Genomic DNA, 24,618 nt, shown 5'->3' with positions numbered 1-24,618 from the left:
TCCCCTTGTGGCGGTCCATGCTGACACAGGCGCAGCCAAAAAACGTCGCTACCCAGGACCCCCTGAAAGACCTGGCTTCCCACTGTGCCCGCTTCTGCCATCCCCCTACCGTTCCCCCACAAACAATCTTCAGCCTCACCAGCCGACCCTCTCTCGCTCTCTCTCTCTCTCTCTCTCTCTCTCTCTCCACTCTTCCCCGGCCGCCGAAGACGTGGATGTCGATTAAGGCAGCCCCCCCCCCGCACTTCTCTGATTCAGAGGGGTAGGGTTAAATGCGGAAGACACATTTCAGTTGAAGGCATTCAGTTTGCAGATGGACCCTTCTCCCTAGCCTGCTTCAGTGGCCTTGTTGCTATGGTTACCACCCGTAAACAGTTGGAGCTAGTTAGTAAGTCTGGGGCTGCAGAATAGTTAAATGTGGCTAAGGCTATGGTAATACTGAGGCTATTCTCTCTGTCTTTCTCTCTCTCTCTCTCTCTCTCTCTCTCTCTCTCTCTCTCTCTCTCTCAATTTTCAATTAAATTAAATTTGCTTTATTGGCATGACGTAACAATGTACATATTGCCAAAGCTTATTTTGGATATTTACAAAATTAAAATAAATTAAAATGAGAATCAAAATTGTCAACGGGACAACAGTAACGGCAATAACCAAGGGTCAAAATGACCATACATTCAACAATAACAATAAGCATACAGTAGAGGACATGTGCAGGTTGATTGGTCTGTCAGACACTGTCCCTCAACTTATGGCAGGCAGTAATGTAGTGCGCTGCCAACCCACAGCTCTCTGCGTCCTCCCCCAACAGGACAGGTAGCCTATCCTCATCAGGGAGGTCTTTGAAACCTTGAATAAGGGTTTCAAATTTGGGAAAATGACACTCTCTAATGGTTTAATATTTTTGACATTTTGTCAGGAAATGCCGCTCCGTCTCAGGTTCTGCTGTTGTGCAGTGGTTGCGCAGCCTTTCCTCTACAGGGAGCCAGGTTTTCCCATGTCTACCCTTCTCAATGGCAAGGCTGTGCTCACTGAGCCTGTACTTTGTCAAGGTTTTTTCTAAGGTTTTGATTAGTAACCATGGTCAAATATTTAGCCATGGTGTAGTGTCGATTTAGGGCCAGATAGCACTGCATTTTGCTTTGTGCTTGTGTTTGTGTTTCCCAATAAGCAATATAGTTTTTTTGACTGTGTTGTAATTTGGTTTATCCTGATTGATTGGATGTTCTGGTCCTGAGTAGAACAGGTTTGTGAACTCAGGACCAGCTTGGTGAGGGGACTCTTTTCTTTGCTCAGCTCTTGGCATTGCATGGCTTGGTAATAATATGAGAAGGGGGTCACTGTATTTTAGATGTTTCCAAACCTGAATTGCTCTTTTTTGAGTTGTTATTATTTGTGGATATTGGCCTAATTCTGCCCTGCATGCATCGTTTGTAGTTTTCCTCTGGACATGTCGGAGAATCTTACAGAACTCTGCATGCAGAGTGTTTGTCCCATTTGATGAAATCTTGTTTTGCAAGTGGAACCCTCTCTCTCTCTCCCTCTCTCTCTCTCTCTCTCCCTCTCTCTCTCTCTCTCTGTGTCTCTGCAGCCCCAGCACTCATCCCTCCCTCTCCCTCTCTACCCTCTCTCCCTCCACAGTCTCTCTGTGATATTAATGTACAGCCTTTTCTAAAGCCCCATTGCTGGCTGTGGCGAGGGGTAATCAGTTAACCTGATTATGCCACTGATGAAATTAAATCATTTCGGTAAGTGAAAATAATAATATGAGTAATAAGTGCGGGGGAGGGAGGTTCACCGATGACATTCGCTGCAGTCCCCTGGCTTACGCTGGGAAAGTGTTGTTTTTTTCCCCCCAACCCCTTTCGGGATGGTAATAGATGGAGCTTTGATGCCAGCCTATCAGAAAGGGTGACATCGTTTGCTTCAATAGCTACTCTATCAAGTTGCATTTTACACCCTGTCCGCTCTGATTCACAAGTCCAGGTCAGGAGAAGTGGAATGATTTGTGTGTAAATGATGGGTGTAAAAACTCCATCTCAAGATGACCGTCTCGTGTGGGCCGTAGCTCGCAGAAGCTCGCAGAAGCCGAGAAGCGGGACGTGACAGCAGGTGCGAGTCCACAGATGTCGTGTCGTCATGCGGCTGCTAAGCTTTACCTATCAGATTAAAGGCTTTGCACCTGTCTCTTGCGTAATAACATTCAAGAGCGCAGCACAATTAAAGACAATTACGGATAATGAGCGCCATCCCTGCTTTGCGCCGCCACTTTGCGGGTCCTCAGCCAGCTGCTGGATGGCGTAGATAACATATGTAATCCAACATTGCGATCGTCATAATGACACCATTTTAAGACGCACAGCCTCCGAGAATGGCCGGGGTCAGACTAAGCTGCCCAGATACCAATTCCTCTGCAAGAGCACCAACACGTAATTGCAAGGCACTGCCAATTTCAAGCATCAATGGGACACGTGTTTTCTAAAAGCGACAGTAAACAAAAGCCCTCTACAAATATGGGGGCGACAACCGGTTTGCATGCTGGGTAAAGTATGCTTTCAACGTCCCCCCTCTCCTGCGAAAGCCAATGTAACCGCTGAGTGATCGGAGATGTTTTTAGTCTAATGGATAAGGTTCGTTTGAAATCTCTCCAATTAAGGATACGTGTGGGGGTTAGTGCATTAGCCGTAAAACAAAAACAGGCATGGCAGGACTGCGGAGCTGACCCGGGCGGGGGTGTACTTGCTACCTGTGTAAAAAAATCCAGTCGCCGCGTGGCTGACGAACGCATGATGATGAGCGATGAGCGTTCGGACACCCTTCTGGCGAATTAAACAATGGCTTTGTGCAACTGACCGATCGGGTCGCAGCAGGGCTGATTTGATTTGTTCCGGAGAGTTGCCATTGCGGAGAACACCAGTCATACACAAATATAATCGATGCCAGTCCTAGGACGCCCCCAGGGAAACTCTGGGTACAATCAACTCTCGTCATTGTCTGCTCTCCCTCTCTCTCTCTCTCTCTCTCTCTCTCTCTCTCTCTCTCTCTCTGTCTTTTCATTTCCCTCTCTCAGGCTGGCTGACCCTGAACTAACATTCATTTTTTTAAAACAGTGATTTATTTATTCTTGCATGGCAGGTTCTATCGGCAGGGGAGATTGTATCCACCAACAATCCCGGGGAAGCTAATAGCTTCCGCATGGTATTTACCAAGGAGGGAGATTTTTCGGCTGCTGTCTCCGAAACTGGGAACGGCGGGTAATGATAGTGTAATTGCTCTGTGATTCCTCCACCCCGGTACTTTTTGTTGTACTTTTTGTTGTCCGACTGCTCGTTCGCTCCGTTTACCCACCATCCGCCACTCCGAGCTCCTCTCGACATCTCTGCACTGATATCCCTGCATCACCCGCCCAATTGAATTATACTCAAAACCAAATTACTCGTCGTATGTTCTCGTGGCTTCATTTACTACTAGATGTGGTTCGAGGAGTCACTCTCCCACTTCCAGGCCGTTGAGGCGAACTCAATGTGTTGTAAAGCGTGGATGGATGCTCAACGTCAGACATCTCCGAGAGCCTCCTGGAGAAGTGGGACAGCATAGCCTGCCTCTTGTGGGGGAAAACACAGGTCTGTCCTGCCAGTATAACCGGAGGGGGTAGCGTAGTCCCACAACTCTTAACGCGTCTAACACATAGTACATTGATGTCACAGAGGGACTAGTAGAGAGCGAGAGAGTAAGGGAGACTCACACAGCTCTGTCCCATCTTCAAGTGTGGGATGAAATACAGGCTCGCTGCAGCGTTCAGCCCTCAGGGGAACCGCAGTACAAAGAGATCATACATCAGCATTCGTTAATAATCAATGGGGAGGATTCGGCATGGAGCCTAAAACAGCACAAATGCCTCTCATTCTTTTGAACCAAATACTGAAATATTTAGTCTTCTCTGCTGGTGTCAGTACCCATGCTTGGAAGTCTGTGAGGGGGCCTACTTTAGAGGCCTCTCGCTCATGCTTTCTCTCACTGTCTGTTTCTCACTCATCTTCACTCTCTTTCTCTCCAAACTCACTTTTTTTTCTCTCCATTCTCTCTCTTCCTCTCGGATAATCTCTCTCTCTCTCTTATTCACCCGGGATAGCTGCTTACCACTGCTTGTACCACTCTTCTCCGTGACTCAAACTAAACTCACTGGCCTTATTTCCTCAATCAAGCGGTCTCCAGGAGTTGACATGACCGTCATGATGTCTGGCAGTTCATGTGAGGTCATTGTCCGTACTCTGAAGATAAGAGATGACCTCTGCTGTAAGGTTGACCCTGTTTTTCCTTCGCAGCTGGCTCAGTTGCCGGAGGCGTCTGATGCATATTACACTGCAGGGGGTAGTCCCAGGTTCTCAATGCCCAACCGTGAGTCACGACTCAGCTCTTCTGAGTAGAGGTCAGGAATGAAGACGCTCCAGAGCCCATGTCCAGAAGACTAGCAACAATGGGAGATTCCCCATTCTAATAACACTTAGCATGAAATGCACTGCTAGTTGTGAACCTCTTAACTAGCCCCTCGTTGCTTGATAGCGCTAAATTGGTTCAGCGTGCATGACCAAGTACTACAGTAATTGCTAAATTGCCACAGTGTAAAACAACTGAATGGCTAATTAGCCTTCTAGTGCTGTATGTGTTCCCTCCCTGTTCGAAAGTGCGCTTTGACTAGCATTACTAGTGTTTGTTTATGGAAAGACCAGTGGTGATAGACAAGGCACTTCTCTAATCGTAGCTGTGAGTGTTGTTGTGTCTTGGAGTGTGGTTGGGGTGGGCTTGGTGGTACACAACGGGCACAAGCTGTTGTTTATATTTGTTTGAATACTCACTCACAGGTACTTGAAATTCAGGCTGGGTATTCTGTATTCTAATTGGTCAGCTGTGTTTGTGTGGGTTGCCGCGCCTCCTCAGATTGGCTCAGCCCCATATACCCATTTAGAATGAGGAAGTAGGAGGCTGTTTCTGGGATTACAAAACATTTGCCGGTCAGGTTTGCTTTTTCCCTCCTCGGGAGTCGGGTTCCAGTGTCTCCCGTCCCCTGGTGAGTAAGGCCGGGACTTCTTGGGCCTCAGAGGAGTGTAGTTTTGTGGGTTTATCAATTATGATCCCAATATGCTCTATTGGTTTATCGGAGTTGATCTGTCTCTGCGCCGAGCGTAATCCCAAACTCTAGAGGTGTAGCTGTCTGCCGTTGTTCAGATTAGGATATTCAGTGACTGAATGGCCACTGTCCTTTAGGCCTGTGATAAAGCATATTAGAGGATACAGTTAGGGTGCTGATCTGTCATCAGGTTATACAATCATGATATTTAAGGAAGTATTTTATTTTTTATTTTTTATATCCTTCATGCTATTTTCTTCCCTTTGTGTAAGTAGAGGTATGTGGATAAAGCTGTGTTAGAATGAGTACAGTGATCACTCTGGTGACTCTCACGGAACACAGCCTCCATTTGAATTAGTCACATTAAAGCAGGACATGTATTGCTTTAACCAACTACCTAAGAGTGTTGATGAACGATAGCCATTTAGGTACTCTTGCTTAGACTCACTGTGGAGCCGTGCTACTGCAGTAGCGATGTAGCTAGTCAATTAATTTCACCGGTATACATAACCATGTCTCTTTCCTTTGTCCCCTCTACAGAGGACTTGCTCCCGACAGGATTCCCCAACATAGACATGGGTCCCCAGCTCAAAGTGGTGGAGCGCACACGGACGGCCACCATGCTTTGTGCTGCCAGCGGCAACCCTGATCCAGAAATCACCTGGTTCAAGGACTTCCTGCCCATAGACCCCAACGCAAGTAACGGGCGAATCAAACAGCTGCGCTCAGGTAAGGAAGTGATGCACTTTTTGCTTGACTTTCTATGTCCTGTTGCTTAGCTACACCTTCAGCTGCCCCGATTGATTTTGAAGGATTTTGAAATGGTACAAAAAAAGTGAGCGCACACGATTCAGTTTGTGAGCGCTATAGCTTAGCCCTGAAATGTTATGATTGATATGCGATCACTGGCAGGATGATTTTGGGCTTGATACTGTTCAATACCTCTGATCGAGGGCAGGACTCACTCAAAAAGGATTCACTAGGACTCAGAAATGTGTCACAGAGAGAGAAAGAGAGGCTTGGTCTAGATGTTACCCCCACAATACTGTAAGAGGTGCCGCCGTTGATTCAACTTTATTGAGAGACCCAGTAAATAAAAAGTATAATTATATACTTAATTAAATGACAACCCAAGAGAGGCCCCAGGCAACAGGGGGTAGATATTGTGGGTCGATGATTTGTCACCATCAGAAAAATCCAATGCATCCCATTTGATTTGCAGCTGCTAATGTAAAAGGGTGAACAACAGAGTCTGTTGCAATCGAGTTCTTGCCCTATTTATGATCCCTGCGAACTACGCACAAAAACACTTGATTTGTATCCACATTTAAGGCTGGCTAGATATGACCGAAATAGAAAATTGCAGTTTTTATGGACCTTTGACTCTTGGAAATGTAGCAAACAACAAATGCCTGTTTTCTATGACCTTTGGCCCGCCAGAAGTTGTAGCTGAAAATATACACTTCAATTTCACCACAAGAAATCCCATGGTGTCAAAAGAAAGTGTTAGCTCACTTAGATGATGTTGTACAACTTTCCGAGTGCTCCGTGTCCTGGTGTTAGTGGACAGGGTTTACCCTGTGGGGGTATCAGGAGCTCTCCGAGTGCTTTGGAGTGCCGAGGTTGTGTGCAAAATGCTCTTGACTTCCCTATCTGAGGACAGCAATCCACTGTAGGGGATTCCTAAGAAGCAAGTTTTTTCCCCTTAACTTATGTTAATGTTTAGGGTCATTTTAGCACACAGTCAGAGCTCTCCCTGGGCTCTAACCTTAGGAGGCACATTCATTTTTCGATTGTACGGACAACCATGCATACTGAAACATGATTAGGCTTGACATCCTGAGATGTTTGTGTGTTTGCACCTTTTTGCTCATAGTGAGGCTCAAAGAGTTTCAGAGAAAGGTGGGTGCGGTGGGTTGGTACAGTATTTTCGTCTCGTGAGCTGTCTGATATTGTACACCTCTACCCCGTGTTTGCGTCTCTCACTTGTTTCTCTGTTTCACAATGTCTTTACTTTTCTCTGCACGTCTGCTTTTTGCACCCAGAGCGGATTGCCTCGCTGTATCTCTGTGTGTGTTGTGTCTTGTCTGTCTGTTGAAACGATGACGTGTCACTCTGAACACACATCATGCAGACTTCAACAACCTCCATTTGACCTTCAGCTGACCCACAACAGTTCTCACAACTAAACAATAACAATAACAAAACGGGACAGCAACATAACTAATTCAACCAAATAACTAATTCTCTAACCTGAAGTTGAACTCTATTCGATAATTAAAGTGTCTAAAATGTCAAAATGTACTTCCAAATTTATAAATACATACAAATACATTGGTTAATACTCTGTCCCTGATATGCATCACAGATGTTTTACCTCCTGGCATTTTACAATGAATAAGGTATTTGGCAAATTACATTTTGTCAAGTAACAGTAATAAAGCCAGAAGAATGAAATAAAGTGTAATTAAATACAATTTTAACATTTTAAATTTTAAGTACGGCAGTTTTACACACAAGTAAAGAAGTGCTACATTTACTCAATGATAACATCTTCACTACCTGAACGCCTGTGTGAATATGACATTTTGTGTGAAAAATGTCGTGTAATATTTGCCTTCTCGGGTAATAAAAAACCCACCTAAACAGTGTCATTCCAGAACTCTATCTGGTACTACTCCCGGAGTAAAACCAAACCGTAAAATAAATTCTTCTGTTTTTCCTTCTATCTGTTTGTTTTTCTGTTCCCCTTATAATTTCCAGAAGCCTTTGGTAAGTGTCTAAGTCCACAAGCCCCCCCCCCCCACTGTCCCCGAAGCAGATGGCATTTTAACTACTTTTAAAATGCATGCCCCATGTCCTCTCCCCCACCTTCTTCCTCCCCATCTTCTTCCCTCTGTCCTTTTCCTACCCTCCCTTTTTTTTAACATTACAAAAAAATGTTTTCTCTATTCCCTCCCACTAATGTGAACCGTCTTTGGCTCCCAGATTTGAGTAGAAAGGTGAAACAAGGACAGGAACCGGGGTGGGGTGTGTGTTTGTGTGTCGCACACACTTCTCACCCTCTACTTAAAAACAGTACTATGTTGGCCAAGCTACTCTCACCTCCTCTGTCATATGGTTCTATGTAGGCAGTTTCAAATGCTCTGGCGTAGAAGTTTGACTCGATTATTGAGGTGTAGGACAATGAGATGAGTGTACGAGTATAAAAATATTAAGATGACCTAAAAATCTTAATATTACATTTGTCCCACCAACACAAACACACACACACACACACACACACACACACACGAGAAAGCACACAGTCGAGGGCTTCAGTGAACCTGTCTAAAAAGGCTTGGAAAGTGTAGTGGTGACGGGGTGAATTGGAGTTATTTCCAGGTTTTGAGGGCGTTGCAGGAGCGTTGTGTGGCGGAACCTTCCAGCCCCCACGCTGTGGCCAGCTCGACCTTCCCTTCTGTGCCAAATATTTTCTCAAGAAATACTGTTGCTGCTGCCCAGTACTCCCCCACTGTCTTTTAAAGCTTCATAGCCCTTTTTTTGGGTTGGTTATTTACCACATTTCTACACTACTGATTTTATCAGAGGCCTGCGTTTTATATAACTCTATTATATTTTGGGGCAAATTAAAGGGCGTTTCAAATTCATGCCTAGTTGTCTGGTATAAAGGCCTGTTCTAGCGATGATAGCTTTGGGGCCCGACTCTGTTGAAGACGGCTTGCTGTTGCTACTGCAGACCCCAGTCCACCAGCAAGCTGAATTTATGCTGATGAGCAAAGGCCTGCGCACCCAAACCCCCTCAGCTGCGATCATTTCCAGTCAAGCAGCTGAACTCTCATCTTTAATTCCCCTTTTCAAAAGGAACGGAGCAGACGCTTCAAACGCTCAAGGTAGAAGAAATACTTCAATATTGTTTCTCTCTTGAGGTGTGAGAGATGCGTTTCGGATTCCATCTTTGTTCAGTGAAGTTCGGAGGTTGGTGCTTTTTTTCTCCGCCGAGTACGCCATGCCTCTCTCCGTTTGTTTAAAGCCGAGGCATTCATTAACTTTTCGTTTTGGTGCCAGGCATCTCTTCGTCAGTGATATATGGGAACGTATCCAGGTGTGTGTACAGCACTCCTGACACTGCCGACAGTGCCCTTGGAGACATGCATTTTTAAAAGCCGAGGAAGAAAGCTAGAAAAGTTCCCATGGTGGTTAAACTTCCTGAATAGGGGCTGTCTTTTTTTTGCCTTTGCGTGATCTGGTTGCTGGTTGGCTGTTGCTGTAGCCACTTGATTTAGCTGCAGGCAGACTTGACCCAGGGGCGATTCTGAGATTGATGGGTCCCCCAATGTGGATTGGGGGGTTGGGGGTGGGGGGTACTGAGCGTTCAGCAGCTTACTCTTACCCCGGTCCCTCACAAACACACACTACCATCCTAGTATCACATGCCACTGTGTTTACCATGTACAAAGATGGCGATTTTATAGCCAGATAAAAAAACATGAGCTGCATTTGGACGCAGCTCGTGTAGTGTTGAGCCTCTGGAGACAGTGCTGACTGCTGTGCTGGCAGAGCTGTGATATTTGCATGCAGAATCCCCAAGGTGAGTTCCTCTGGAGGTGTGAAGGAGGCCTGACATTTCTCTCCCGTCCCCATGGCTCCTGACCCCAGGCCCTCACTGGCCTTGTCAGGCCGGGCAGATTAGCGAGAGAGAAGCGAGGGAGGGAAAGAGGGAGCGAGAGTAACGTGAGATGCGTACATATTCTTAAAGAATGAGGTCTCTATTCAGTCTCTTTGAAGCAATGGTTTGGCATATGACAGGTTTGGCCCTAAGATACTGGACGGTTCGGCGCTACAAGCCTGCTGTGGACTTTTTTCTACACAACACACACACAAACAAACACACGCACATACAAATTCTGAAATACTAATGTGCATACACACATCATAGATACAAATGGTGGGCAAGCACAGATGCACTAAACATCACATAACATCATCCAGGGGCAGGGATAGAACAGTAGGAGCTGGCATGATTCAGTCAGACAGATGTACAGATGTGGTGGCGACCAGGTGTTGTAACATCCAGGGTGCCAGGAGCCCAGAGGGGTCTCCATGGACACGAAAAGGTCATCCAGACATCCGGGGGGGGTCAAACCCTGGCACTTGGCCAACCAGCCCACTTTTTTCACACCTTTTTCCACTCCACCTAGCCACATCCACAACAATCCTTTTTTTTTGCTCCACATGTAGCATTTTACACACACGGTTGGAGGCGTTATGCAGAGTCAATGATGCCACTGCTGGTGATTGCACAGAAGGTCATTGGCCGTTAAGGTACATTTAAGTCACTCTCACCTTAAGCCGATCTAGCCACAGTTCACCGGAGCTTAAAATCAGAGTTTATGACTTGCGTGTATTTACTGTAATAATACAGGTGGATCTGGATTGGTGCCACGCACACAGACTGATTTTCATCGTCCTTAGAGGTCAAGCTCAACCAGAGCCCTTCGGTGTTTTTAATTTACATATGCGTTGGCATTGTAAATGCATAGTTAGTCTCTTGAGCACTGACATTTTAGATTTTTCCTAATTTTCAGAGATTAACAAGTCATTCCTTCACTTAGGCTCTGAGAGAAGGATACATCCTATAGTTAGTCTTTTTTTATTTCCCTGTTTCCTTTCTGCTCCCTTTTCTTTACTTTCAGATATGTTTTGTGAAAATGATCATTACATTGTAGGTTTTGATGTTTCTTTCAGACCAAATCGCTTTAAATCTTCCTATCCCCTCTTTTTTTGACTCAGGATCCACAGTTGACAATCCTTGCTTTACAAACATACTTTATTAACCTTAACCTAACCTAACCAAACCTAACCTTAACCAACCTAACCCTCACCTAACCAAACCTGAACTCGTAACGTCTTACTCCTAACTAAAGTTCTGACTTCACTGGAGAACAAATAAATCCACAAGCTTCCTGCTACCCTTAAACTCTAACTCTAACAACTTAACATACCCAAACCCTGTCTCCCTTGTCTGTGTTGTTGGATATCTCTTATATGAGCATTTTAAAAGGATTAAATGTTTTGCCAGATTTTCGAAGAACCTGCAAGTGATATATTTCTGGGACTGGAACATCCACGGAGAATCGAAAACCATGCAAAACATCCAAGCTCAACACTCAAACCTCCCCACTGCTGGAAGAACAAAGGAGCACTCTGTACCCAGAGCAGGAACAGTAGCCCTGAAACAGAAGCCGTTATAAATCATGTCTGTGGTTCCAACATTGCGGTGGCTTCCTTACTGCATAGTCTCGCCTCACACTTAGCTTCTCTGTAGTGACCAGCTATGAAAGACAGAGGATAGTTTTTGTGTCTGTGATTCTAGCTCCCTGTAGTCACACTGGCACACAAGCCATGGCTGTAGTGTCAGCCACAACAGGCTGCATTAACCTTTGACCCCTGTGCGGTGTGCCGCAGGCCTGGGCGCTAAATAGGGCACCTCCGCTGGGCTGGCGCCGCCCTGGTGGCACTCTCAGGGGGTAGCCCAGGGCAGAACACTGTCAGTCTGCTGTTTTGACTCATCCAGAGAGGGGGGGAGATAGAAATACAGGAGAAAGAGGGAGCAAGAGTGGCACGAAAAAGAGGGGAAGAGCATTGAAGAGACAGGGAAAGCAAAAGTGTGAGAGGAAAAAGCGCAAGGAAAAAAAGAGATTGCACAAGTAAAAATTGGACAACGGCAGAGACTAAAAAGAATAGTAAGAGAGTAAGAAAGAAAGACTGGAGTTAGGTTGGCTCTCTTTTCCCACTCACGTCTCTGTTCCAGGGGGACCTACAGTACGTTAGGTAGCAGCTCAGAACCCCAGGAGAGCCACGCTACCCTCCCAATTAGGTGCCAAACCCAATGCTCATTACAGTTCCTATCCTCTGCCCAGCCTCTCTTCTACAGAGTGTGGGTAGTCTGGTAGGAGTAACAGAGCTGTCAACTGTTTGGCTTCCCACCCCAAGGTCATTTAGCTGGGAAAAGGCTTTACGTGATCTTAGCAGGCATGTCGACTTAAGGCCAATCCTATTTCGACTTGCCTTATCAGTGGGAATAGTGGCAATGATAAAACACACACGCCAAGACCCCAAGCTTCTCTCTGAACCCAGGCACTGCATTGTGTTCCCCCCTTAATATGGCTGAGGAGAAGAGAGGGAGAGGAGGAGATAAGGGACGAGAGTGTGCCCGCCATACTAACTCCCTGTTCCTTTGTGAGACCAGCAGTGGGAGGTCTTTCCAGTCCCATTGAATTTGAAATTTCGCTTGTCAAGATACACTTAAACACAAAGATAATTACGGCCAATTAGCAAGGAACTGGTCGATTCACCAAACAAATAACTCCTGGCTCCTACTAATGTTAATCTTGAACTAAACTGTTGTCTTCTTCGTTTTGTATCTCTTCTTCCAGAGGGTACCCCCATCCGAGGTAAGACTTTAACTAACAACAAAACTGAACCTTAACCTCTAATCTAACCAGACTTAACCACCCCTATTCAAATGAAGTGACTAAACTGAGTGAGCTCCTTCTCCAAAGAAATCAAGCCTTTTTATATGTCCAGCTAACATTCATATTTTGTCCTTTGTGTCTTTGTCTATGTGTGTGTGTGTGTCTGTGTTTTTCCCTTTTTGTGTTTCATTCCATCCTTAGCGTATTTAATGTGTGTCTGTGTGTGTTCTGTGTTTGCTAACCCCTTCAATGTGAGAACTACCGATGCAATTTCAATCTGGTGTTGGAGTTGGGGGGTTATTAGGGGTGGTTTGTTTGCTTTTGCCTCTGACATTTCAAACGTTTGGAGATGGCAGGGTGGGTTTTTGGGAAGTATTTGTTGATCTTACCAGGCTAATGAATGCTGGGTAAACTGTACCCCCACCCCTCAGCCCTGATATCCTCTCCCGTTGCAGTGGCGGCCCGGGCGATGACCACATTACGTATGTTAATGTTCCGCCCCGCTGCCGCCTCCTTATGAGTCCTGGCAGGAGATGCTCCCGGAATGTCGGAGTAACTCGCATAAATTACGTTTGATTTCCATCCCCTGCTGCAGTGCGGCGCGGCGCGGCTTAGGAACATGAAGTGGAGTACGGGAATAGGCACTGGGCATTTCTAAAATGGCTGTGGCCACTGCATTAAACAGCATACGAGATGCACTGTCCAAACCAAATGATAGGCTATAAGGGAGAGGATGTGACGGTTGAATGGAACACAGGACATTGTGGGAAATTATTGCTACCATGGCTGCGGTGACTGATATGGAAGGTCAAAGTCCACATTGGATTATTCCTATACCCTCTGCCATTCTTGATCATCCAGCTGGGCCACACTTGACGCACTGCCTCCCAACGGTTGATCTTTGTACTCTATTGTTTTAAAGTGATCTTAACTGTGTTTGAAATAAAATGGCTTCCTTTACAGGGGTAAGCAGGTAGGTAAACATCTTATTTCTCTGTCAGTATTTCACCTCGTATTTGGGGGGATTGGGCCAATAGTGGCAGGCAGAGATGGGTGTTATTATGATCAACAAGTTCATCTTTTTGTTTGAGGAGTGATACTAGTATTCATCAGTTAAAGATCTTTACCTATCTTTTTATTACCATACATGAGCGAGCCCATAGATAATAAACAAAATCCAACAACACCCCGATCCCCAGTACATGAAGGAGAAATCCTTGAACCAGCAAGCAGAGCCTTGCCTGTAAACCAGCGAACAACCATATCCATAATGTCTGGCATAAAAAGGCGTGGGGAACAAAAGCGAGCGTGAATTATGAACTTTTCATTTGCATAATGAGATTAACCATCCACAACGGACAGTTCCCTCACCATCGGAGCTCTACTGGAAGCTCCACTGCAGCCAGTCCCAGAGACCTGAACTGGGTTGGCGATGGCAGAGGGATAGAGGGAGCGGGTGTCTGTCCCCCTATCCCAGATGATTTATAGGGACACAGGTGGTTTGTGGATGCATCAAAGCAAAAGGGATGGTGGGAACTAGGCAGAACCAAAGGGAGTGGGAAGGGGGATTGACTGTACCACCTGTTTTGAGATGTATGAAGTTGGGATCTCTGGATGCTAGCTCCACAGACACCAGTGTCCCTGTAAGCCACAACAGATGCTGTGATACATAGCGGCCACTTGTTTCTTGTTATTTACCCCTGTGTGCGCCCTGAAACTGTGACCAAACTACTGTTAGCACTATTGTCATGCAAGAGTGCCATAGCTGGCCTGAAGAAAAGCAGTGGACTCCCTACCTGCAGTTCATTACAGGTGTGATGAGAGCATTACAAAACGCCAGATGGATGGTGAAAACAATGGAGTCATGTCTCGGGGTCCTCACATCTAATGACCTTGGGGTGGCGATTGAGCGTGGTCCCAGTGACAGTGAGAGAGGGGGGACAACAGATTTGGACAGAGCTGTCACCTTTCCCTGCTCCTGTTTTCCCAAACAGACTGCTCTGTCTCTCTCTCTCTCTCTCCAGCACCCTTTGATTTGGGAAAGCAACGTTGTCACTGTTCTTAAACACAGTTGGGAACCTGTTTTTTTCCCAATGGTGTGAATTGGTTGTTGTGTTCAAAGGTGTGGCTTTAAACAAATGCAGAGAGGATTATTCGAGAAAAGCAGATGAGAGAGAAGGGAGTTGAAAAGAGAAAAAAGAAGAGGTGGAGAGTACCAGTGGAGAGTGAGAAGGGAGATGAGAAGAATTGAAGAAGAAAAAAAAGGAGAACGCATGCAAGGAGAGATGAAAAATACAGATTCTCTCTCCTGCGCCACCCTCAGGCCTGGACAAGTTCTGCAGTGGCTGTTAAACCACAGCCAGCCATCTTGTTGATCTCCTAAACAAATCAATCAGGGCCTGCCAGCTCGCACTAATTGAATTACACAAATGGGACTGGGTGGGTACACATGGCCAAGCCTGCGCATGGAGGCAATGGGGTGGGCAGCCTGTGGCCGCGGGCACTTTCTGGAATTAATCATCTGTCTGTGCCAGACCCCTCCCCTACCTTACCCTCCCTCTCTTTCTCTTCCCCCCCATCTCTCTCTCCTTCGCCATCGCCACCCACTCCTAATAGCCTGGCGTGTATTTGTGTGGCGCACGCCTTGGCAGGCCTCTCATTATCACACCTGCCTTCCTCGACACTGCATCAGATCAGCCTACATCTGCTGTTAACCAGGGGAGCTAGAGCTGTCATGGCTGCCTAAGACCACCATTGACAACATCTTCTCTGGTGATGATGATATGGTGGGGGTGAGGTGGTTGTCTGTTGGGAGTTGAGAGAGGGGAGTTGAGATAGAGCTGTCTTGAAAGGGACGTCCTTGTGGATGAGCCTGGCTATTTGGGGTTATTTGGGAATAGGAGCCTCCCTCTTTTCTCTCTAGCCCCAAGGGCGATGTAGTAGTATCGATATCACCATAGTTGTGTATATCTCATTGCCTCTAGATTTGACTAGCTGGCTCGTTGAGAACTAGCTAGCTCAATGATAACTAGTCCAGCTGTGATGGACTATTCACTATTCACTGACTAATCAGCCATAAACATGGCCCATTAGATATGTGGTATGGCAAGCACGTCCTTTTCCCTAACGAGATCAAATAAAATAGAAGTCTTTATTGTTGTCGTTATTGTTGTGCTTGTGATAAGACTTCACAGCTGGAGAGGGGTCGTGGCGTGCCGAATGTCCTGCGGAGAGAGAACTTTATTGACGTGTTTCGAGGGCCATTGTGCTAGTGTTGCTGTAAATTGCTGTTTATCTTAAAGACATACGGCGGGTCTCTATCTGTAAGCCCCCATTGTGTGGCCGTGTGGAGCTTTGTGCACATGGCCACTTGCTGGCGCGAGATAATTCTTTCGGTGTTATTTTCGTGCTGTTTTTTTAAGACACAAACAAAATGACAAGCAACACCAATGGCCCTGCACGTTCTGGAAAGCTACAGGCTGTCTGGGTGCTGCCAGGGAACTAGGAGTGGAATTATGCAAAATACATGGAAAATAGTCATACAAAAAATTGAAAGAGAAGGGGAAAGGAGAGAGGGGGTGAGTTGGTGGACAGGATTCCGAGGAGGCGGTGGGGTGGTTTCAAGAGAAGGAACATCAAAGACATTCTGTTTTGGATTCCAGCATGTTAAAAGAGCTTTAGGGCCTGTTGTCTTTAAAGACGGTACCCTCAGTTGGCCAGGGACTGCTTGGTCAAAAATACAGAATTAGCTATGCATTAGATGAATGGGGGAGGCATAGAGAGAGAGAGAGTCTTGAGCACAGTGAATTAATTAATGCAAATGAGTTTGAACAGAAATTATAGCCATTGTATACAAGAATTACGTTCTATGACACAGGCAGACACAATTCGAGCAGACATACACAACAGAAAGGGATACTAAATAAAGGATATGAAATCTGTAGCACCAATGCTACCGGAAACCATTAATTACATTGCCAGCTCTGTTCCAGGAAGCGATTTGACGATAAAGAGACTGACAGATCGAGGGAGAAAGCGACTTGAAATAGAATAAAATTGTGATTTTTTGCCTGCTCTTCCCAGCTTAAGAACTCTCTGTACTCCTGAGATGTGCTTTGAAAGAATGGCTGCAATTATGTAATGAACTCAGTGGGTACCCTAGAACCAGCTGATGGCTCTTAGAAAGGAGTTACCTAAAAGAGCGACGCACAGATAACACACAAACACTCACTCAAAGTCGCTCCTTGATTGAAAAGCTCAATCCACAGGAGCCTCTCGTTGGTTTTAATTAGTGTATAATTCATTTGGCTCGGCTGTTTATGTAGTCATCTTGAGATTCTCTCACTTTGAATCAGTGCGGTTTTACACAAACAATCAATAATCAGGTTTCCATCCAACTTTCTATGCAAGTAAACTACATGTTGGATAAAACACGACAGAACTGATGGAAAGTGCAAATCTGTCTGTAAACTTTCCAAATGTCCTCAAAATCAAATATGCTACACAAGGTGGGATCTTTTTGTGTCTGTAAAGTTAATTATGGGAGAAATGGCATCATAAGCGCTTTCATGCATAAATGTTTATATACATTTTGAGTTATGCGATGACATGTTTTGTAATCCTCCCACTATGACTCCCATAATAATCTCTTCATGTAGCCCAGGGATCATCAACTAGATTCGGCCCACAGCCTCCATTTGGGGAACCCTGATGTAGGCTATACCTGCACTGTATATGCGAGCTGTTAGCTAGAGCGCACTTGGCAATAACAGAGTGGGCACATTCGCTATATAATGCAACATTTTTGTGACAAAACCATCGTTAGAGTTGAAAATGCGATGGGAACCCATTCAACTTTTTTTTGTTCTGTACATTTTTTTTGTTCAGTTCATTTATTTTGTTCAGTAATTTTTTTTTGTTCAGTTCATTTTTTTTGTTCAGTACATTGCAATTTAACTGCAGGGGTTATTTTTATGTGCACTACGTCATCGCGCACAAGTCAATTTGATGGAACACATCTCTGGTGCGAAAATGTGCATCTTGGTTTTATGTGATGGGAGAATGTTTGCTTGAAAATCTGTCACCAATTGGACGGAAACCTAGGCGCCCGACATGAGTATAATTGATTGTTTGCGTCTGCTAGGAAAAGGTTCAGAATAAATGTTTCAGTTGGCATCTGTAGGTATTGGTTAGAAACTACGTTTAGTTCTTTTCGTTTTTGGTCCAGGAACTCCAATAAATATAGAAACAGGTAAATAATAGCCCGTGTCATGGTGTTAAGGCATGCCCATGGCAAGAGGGGCCAACCGAAGATCTATGGTCACAGGAAGGGAGAGAAGGGCTTGCTCTCTTCGTAAACACCCAGGCCTTTTTGTTTATTTATCCCCAGCACTTTATGGAGGCGTTAAAATGTCTGTCGCCGGGCCTTCAATCAGCTTAAAGATTTCAGAATTCAGCTCGGCCAACAGGAATTTCTGGAACTGTCTCTGCCCAGAGTCAGACTTCACATGGTTCTTATTCACTGGCCTCCCTGCCGTCCAACTGAGGAGGCCTCTCTGAACACGCTCCAGCCCACCTGCCGTGACTCTGGCACTCGCTGTGCCAACCGCACATCAAACAGATCCAAATCAGGTCCCCCACACACACAGCAAAAACACCACCTGCGTTCTTGCAGGTAGACGGTTTCAGTTTGCCGTATGTGTTCACCATGCCAGATAGGACTCCCCATTGGGGACGGGATGATCTGAAAGAGAGAAAATAAGAAAAAAAAGAGAGAAAATAAGAGAATTCTAAATGGGTCGAGTTTCAGAGTCTATTTTGCACAGACTCTTAGCTAGAGATCATACTGTACATGGAAATTGAGGCAGGCAGTCAGAGTAAAGATAGTAACATAACACAGTGCATTTGGAAAGTATTCAGACCCCTTGACTTTTTCCACAACCTTATTCTAAAATTGATTCAATCGTCATCAATCTACACACAATACCTCATAATGACAAAGCAAAAACAGTTTAGAATATTTTGCTAATTTATACATTTTTTGAAAATTGAGATATCACATTAACATAAATATTCAGACCCTGTACTCAGTACTTTGTTAAAGCACCTTTGGCAGCGTTTACAGTCTTGAGTCTTCTTGGGTATGACGCTACAATCTTGGCACACCTGTATTTGGGGGGTTTTCCCCATTCTTTTCTGCAGATCCTCTCAAGCTCTATCAGGTTGGATGGGGAGCGTCGCTGCACAGCTATTTTTCGGTCTCTCCAGAGATGTTAGATCGGGTTCAAGTCCAGGCTCTGGCTGGGCCATTCAAGCACATTCAGAGACTTGTCCCTAAGCCACTCCTGTGTTGTCTTGTTTGTGTGCTTAGGGTCGTTGTCCTGTTGGAAGGTGAACATTTGCCTCAGTCTGTGGTCCTGAGCACTCTGGAGCAGGTTTTCATCAAGGACATCTCTGTACTTTGCTCTGTTCATCTTTCCCTCGTTCCTGACGAGTCTCCCAGTCCCTGCCACTGAAAAAGATCCCCACAGCATGATGCTGCCACCACCATGCTTCACCGTAGGGATGGTGCCAGGTTTCCTTCAGACGTGACGCTTGGCATTCAGGCCAAAGAGTTCAATCTTGGTTTCATCAGATCTTGTTTCTCATGGTCTGAGAGTCCTTTAGGTGCCTTTTGGCTAACTCCAAAAGGGCTGTCATGTCCCTTTTACTGAGGAGTTGCTTCCGTCTGGCCACTCTACCATAAAGGCCTGATTGGTGGAGTGCTGCCGAGGTGGTTGGCCTTCTGGAAGGGTCTCTCATCTCCACAGGGGAACTCTAGAGCTCTGTCAGTGTGACCATCGGGTTTATGGTCACCTCCCTGACCAAGGCCCTTCTCCCCCGATTTCTCCATTTGGCCGGGCAGCTAGCTCTAGTAAGATACTTAGTGGTTTCAAACTTCTTCCACTCTGTTCAAGGGGACCTTCACTGCTGCAGACATTTTTTGGTACCCTTCACCCAGATCTGTGCCTTCCTTAGACCTCATGGCTTATTCTTTGCTCTGACGTGCACTGTCAACTCTGGGACCTTATATAGACAGGCGTGTGCCTTTCCAAATCATGTCCAATCAATTGAATTTACCACAGGTGGACTCCAAGTTGTAGAAACATCTCAAGGATGATCAATGGATACAGGATGCACCTGAGCTCAAATTTGGGCCTCATATCAAAGGGCCTGAATAGTGATGTTAATAAGGTATTTCTGTTTTTTATGATATTAAAAACCTGATTTTGCTTTGTCATTATGGGGTATTGTGTGTAAATCGATGAGGGGGAAAAAGTATTCAATCCATTTTAGAATAAGGCTGTAATGTAACAAATGAGGAAAAGGTGAAGGGGTCTGAATAATTTCCGAATGCACTGTATATGGTTTGTTATAAACTGGGTGTTTCGAGCCCTGAATACTGATTGGCTGACATGGGTATGACAAAACATATATTTTTACTGCTCTAATTACTTTGGTAGCCAGTTTATAATAGCAATAAGGCACCTCGGGGGTTTGTGGTATATGGTCAATATACCACGACTAAGGGCTGTATCCGGGCACTCCGCGTTGTGTCGTGCTTAAGAACAGCCCTTGGCCGTGGTATATTGGCCATGTACCACGCATCCTTGGGCATTATTGCTTAATTATAGGGACCTATTTAGACCCCAGTGTTAGGGGGATCTTAACATGTTAGCTTTCTGCAGTGGTATATCTGAATTACTTATTTTTTGAAGTGGTAGTGTATCTGACAAAGGAGCACAGGCACAGTGGCATATTGACATGCCTTAGCTAAACGCTAACGAGCGACAGTGCTGTTTGTCAGGGAGGCAAGGGCGGCAATCTGTCAGCAGGCCGAGCCAGACCGAAGTCCTAATGATATCATCAGGAGCAGCCGTCATCGAGCGTTAACGAGGACACCCATTGTTTCGCCTCCTGTCTCCGATCTACTTCATTCTCCACACTGTTTACTTTGTTAGCTAGTGCTGGTCTGACTCGTCTGTAACCCATATTGAGACTTGCACATGGAGACTTGAACATGAACCTGGGGTTTGTTTCTCATCTCTACCTGGCAAGTTCTAAGGTTGAAGAAGGTGTCCCTGTAGCCACTGATGCGGACATACACAATTAATATCTCACTGTTAGCAATTATTCACTCTGTGGTACTGCAGTGGGGATGGATATGCCGCACTAATTAGAGTGCTTTAGAGTTGCTCATTTTGGACATGAACTGATTAATCGTATGTCTGGAGATCTGCCCATGCCCCCCTCTCCCCACACACACACATACACACACACACTCCCTCAGTGAGTGCTATGTGAAGGGTGATCTGTCCATCCCCATTCAATCGCAACCTCTCAGCGTCTACGTCTTGTCTATCACGCCACTGGCACCACTGGCACTCATGGGTGTTTGAGGGGAAAAACATGTACAAGGATCTTTTCCGTACACATTTAACAGCAAATTTAGTTTGACTTATTCAGTTCACCAATTTAATTATTTCATTTTTTTGTGGGTTAGTGAGGCTAGTGTAAGGCAGTATGCATTAGTGTTAAGGAGAGAACCATTTTCAACCAAACGGGCTTGAGAAATTTACGAGGGATTCCATTAAGAAGGTTTCTGAATCTCCTGCCATTATGGATTTACTAATAATTTTCTCCTCCTCCCTCTTCTTCTCTCTCTCTCTTTCTCTCTCTTTGTCTTTGTCGGGTGTTTGTCTTTCCCAGGTGCCCTGCAGATTGAGAACAGCGAGGAGACGGACCAGGGGAAGTACGAGTGCGTGGCGTCTAACGTGGAAGGCGTGCGCTACTCATCCCCTGCTAACCTATATGTGCGAGGTAGGGTGCAACAAGGTGCCGGAGGCCAGAACACCTTCTACTACTTTGACGGAAATGGCTGCCAGAAGGCAGCTCAGTCTAAGTGCACTAGGAAGTCACATTTTAAGAAATCGTGACCAAGGGGGACAATACAATTTCTTAACTTTGAATGGGGCACTATTGTGTATCATACAGTATTTGCAAGGAAAAATCTGATTTATTTACATAATCCTTGTGGCATTGATACTAGTATTGTTCCTCATAAATGCTCATTTAACTTGCAGTGAAGAGTGTTGAACTGTATCCCACCATCTAACCCTCCCTGTTATAGTGCTCAATTCAAATTGGTGTCTTTTAATCTTCATATGCTCCCTTTCTGAAAGCCACAAATACCCTAAAGAGGCAGATATACAAAATGTAGGCTTTTATGATGACAACGTATGTGGTCAGTAATTATTCAAGTAAGTGGGCGATAGTTGTAATAGGCTTTTAAATCTGTTTACTGTAAAACGCCCATGTCATTCTCTAAGTTAATGGTCTTAAAGTGAGTGTCCAAGGAATGTTTCTGAATCGATTTTAAGTCACAGGAATATGACGGTAAGTCTGATTTTGATTGGGTGGCAAAGCCTACTGCAAACCAATCAACATTTTTAACCCCATTCTTCCTTTCAGATTGGGAAAAAAGGTTTGAACTGCTGTACAATAAACTAAGGCAATGCCTACAGCACCACTAGAGTAGAAACATCCATTGCTAGTATTACGACATTACTATTTTGGGGTTTTGTCTTAAAATATGTCATTTAGCTGCTATATTCTGAAATTTTGAAAATATGAAGAACAATCCATCTGAGTAAATGTTTCATTTTCTTACAAAGCAGGCGATGAAGACAAAAGTGACTCCCTACCACTAATGCTAAACGATAATGAATCCCCTGTGAGGCAGCTTTAATAAATTGAGGCAGATGCATTTTTAGGCATGTATTATTTAGTTAGTTATTTTTTTTTTTTAAAGATGCCTCACATATCTGCTCAGTTTGTACCCGCTGTGTACCAAATAACTTTGTTCCCGCTAAATAATTCACGCCTCTTACATGATAAAATGGGTCAGGGAGCTGCCTTTTCATTATTGCCGTCATTATCATGCCCTCGGAAGGAGCTGCTTATCAGGAAGTTAAAAATCCTAGTGCAATAATGCCGTTCCTCTAGTAGAGCTCCACCTCCAGTTCCCGTTCACATATAGACTACGTGATGCTGTGGCACTCCGAGTCAAGCAGTTGACCTCCACGCTTATGTCCTGTGTGACAGAGTAAAAGGCAATCTAAGCGAAGAGCCCCATCGACGTAAGAAACAGAAAACAATTGGCCGCATTTTGTCATCTTAGAATCTGAATGCAAAAGAGTTCTGTAGTCAAAATATATATCATGTCCTCAGACTAAGTTTAGACCAAGTTTAGTTCCAGTAACTGGTGCAATCCCCAGGATGGTGTCTACATATGATCTGTATCCAGTGGCACAAGTTATGCCTAGATTGTGTCGATTGTCTCTTTTTGGTTTTAATTTGTCATTCAATTCTAAAATTTGATGTTGACTAGTATGTTTTGTTCACAAATCAAATTGCACTTAAAATTAGCAGCTCCAGTAGGGATCAAACCTCAAATGGACATTACCCTGCAGTAGTATACAGTACTTGATTATAAGACTGTAGCCACAGACCATCCAAAAATCAAGCCATTGTCAAAATGTCACTTTTTGGCTTGCTCATAACCACCTGGTTGAAGTAAATGTCTTAATACTGTAGCTGCTAATTTGAGCTCAAACTGTGTCCTTCTATTGGTTATTTTCTTTTTTACTTTGGGTTGTTTTTTAAATTTTCTCTTTATTTTGTTTCGTTCTCTAATGAAAGCAAATTCGGCCATCATGGGAGCTCTCTAGGTGGCTAAGGAGCTTGTGAATTTTGATAATGATGATACGCTTGATTTTACTCCAGTGGCGGCCCATTTTTCCTAACAGACGACAGCGCGGCCACTGGGGTGAATCTGATTGTTTTGGGTTAAAGCTTATTTAAGGGGCCAGGCAAGTTTCTTAAAGACGGATGTCACTGATAGCAGAGACAGAGAGCCGAGGGAAAACCTAAAACTAGAAATGTAGCTGCAGCTAAACGCCTTGAGGTGGCTTTTTTTACTCTCTCTGTGTTTCCCCTATTTTTCTCTTCTCCTCATGTCATTGTGTTCTGCATCAACCCCTTTACATCCCTCAGAGCTTCGAGAAGGTTGGTGTGTTTTTTCTTTTTTACTTTTTTTACCCACATTAAAAAAACATGTTGAACACTATATTTATCTATTACAAAGCTCGATTCATTACTAATTTGATGAAATCCTAAACAATTTGTATCAAAAATGCTAAATACTTATGAAGGGCAATTTTCTTTATTCTTTAGTCAAAAGAAGAAATGATTCAAAGAAACCCGCTTAGTTCGGGTTTTGTTTCCTTACTTTTAAGTTTGCATTGTGGGGCCTTTTCTCGTTTGCATCCTTTGGTATTGCTTCTGCTCTGAAAGCTTTCTTGCACGTGTTTCTCATGGAAACCCAGCACTTGGAAATAACAGGGCCTGATGCATGATGGGAGAATGTAACTACGCTTGCATGCCTGAACAGAATTCCATTGGGCATTTTCTTTTCTTTCTGCATTCTTTCCTGTGTTTTTTTTTGTCAATTTGTTGCTCTCTACTTCTTCTGTTACCCACCCACTGTTTACCTAATTGAGACCTTAGTTGGCTTCTTCTTTTAGTTAGTCCTTTTGTATAGTGGTGTTAGTGTCGTGTTTGTCCCTTAGTTTTGTTCTGTTTTTTAAAACTTTCCTTTCCTTAAAATGTATGTTATTCGTGGTTCTTTTGTTTGTGGTTGTTAGTTTTTTACCTCAGTAAAGCTGCTGCTTCTTGAGTCCCTACACAAATTTTAATGCTAGATCAAATAATGTGTGTATACAGCCAGTGTTCCTGTCATCGTGTTTAAAGTAATCCATTATGAATTCATCAATCCTGATTGGTCTAGATTGGGTTGAGTGGAGATTTTGCATTTTACAGTATCAAGAAGATCAATATCAATATAATGACTCCTGCACGGGTGCAAGGGTATTTTTTATTTTCCAATGGTGGCAATCAGACACGATTGGTCCGTTG

The 24,618-nt window shown here is 44.6% G+C and overlaps 1 protein-coding gene across 1 annotated transcript in view; it reads left to right on the top strand.

The window, feature by feature from the left end:
* LOC115108070 (receptor-type tyrosine-protein phosphatase S-like) overlaps positions 1-24,618 on the top strand; it is a 207,836-nt gene that overhangs the window by 92,215 nt on the left and 91,003 nt on the right. Inside the window, 2 exon segments of the mRNA XM_065008938.1 lie at positions 5,666-5,854; positions 21,352-21,462. Coding sequence (XP_064865010.1) covers positions 5,666-5,854; positions 21,352-21,462 — 300 coding nt within the window.

The sequence above is a fragment of the Oncorhynchus nerka genome, linkage group LG24 (genome assembly GCF_034236695.1).
Source record: "Oncorhynchus nerka isolate Pitt River linkage group LG24, Oner_Uvic_2.0, whole genome shotgun sequence".
NCBI classification, from domain to species: Eukaryota; Metazoa; Chordata; class Actinopteri; order Salmoniformes; family Salmonidae; genus Oncorhynchus; species Oncorhynchus nerka.
Note: the sequence above shows the minus strand (reverse complement) of the source record. Positions and strands in the feature narration are given on the sequence as shown.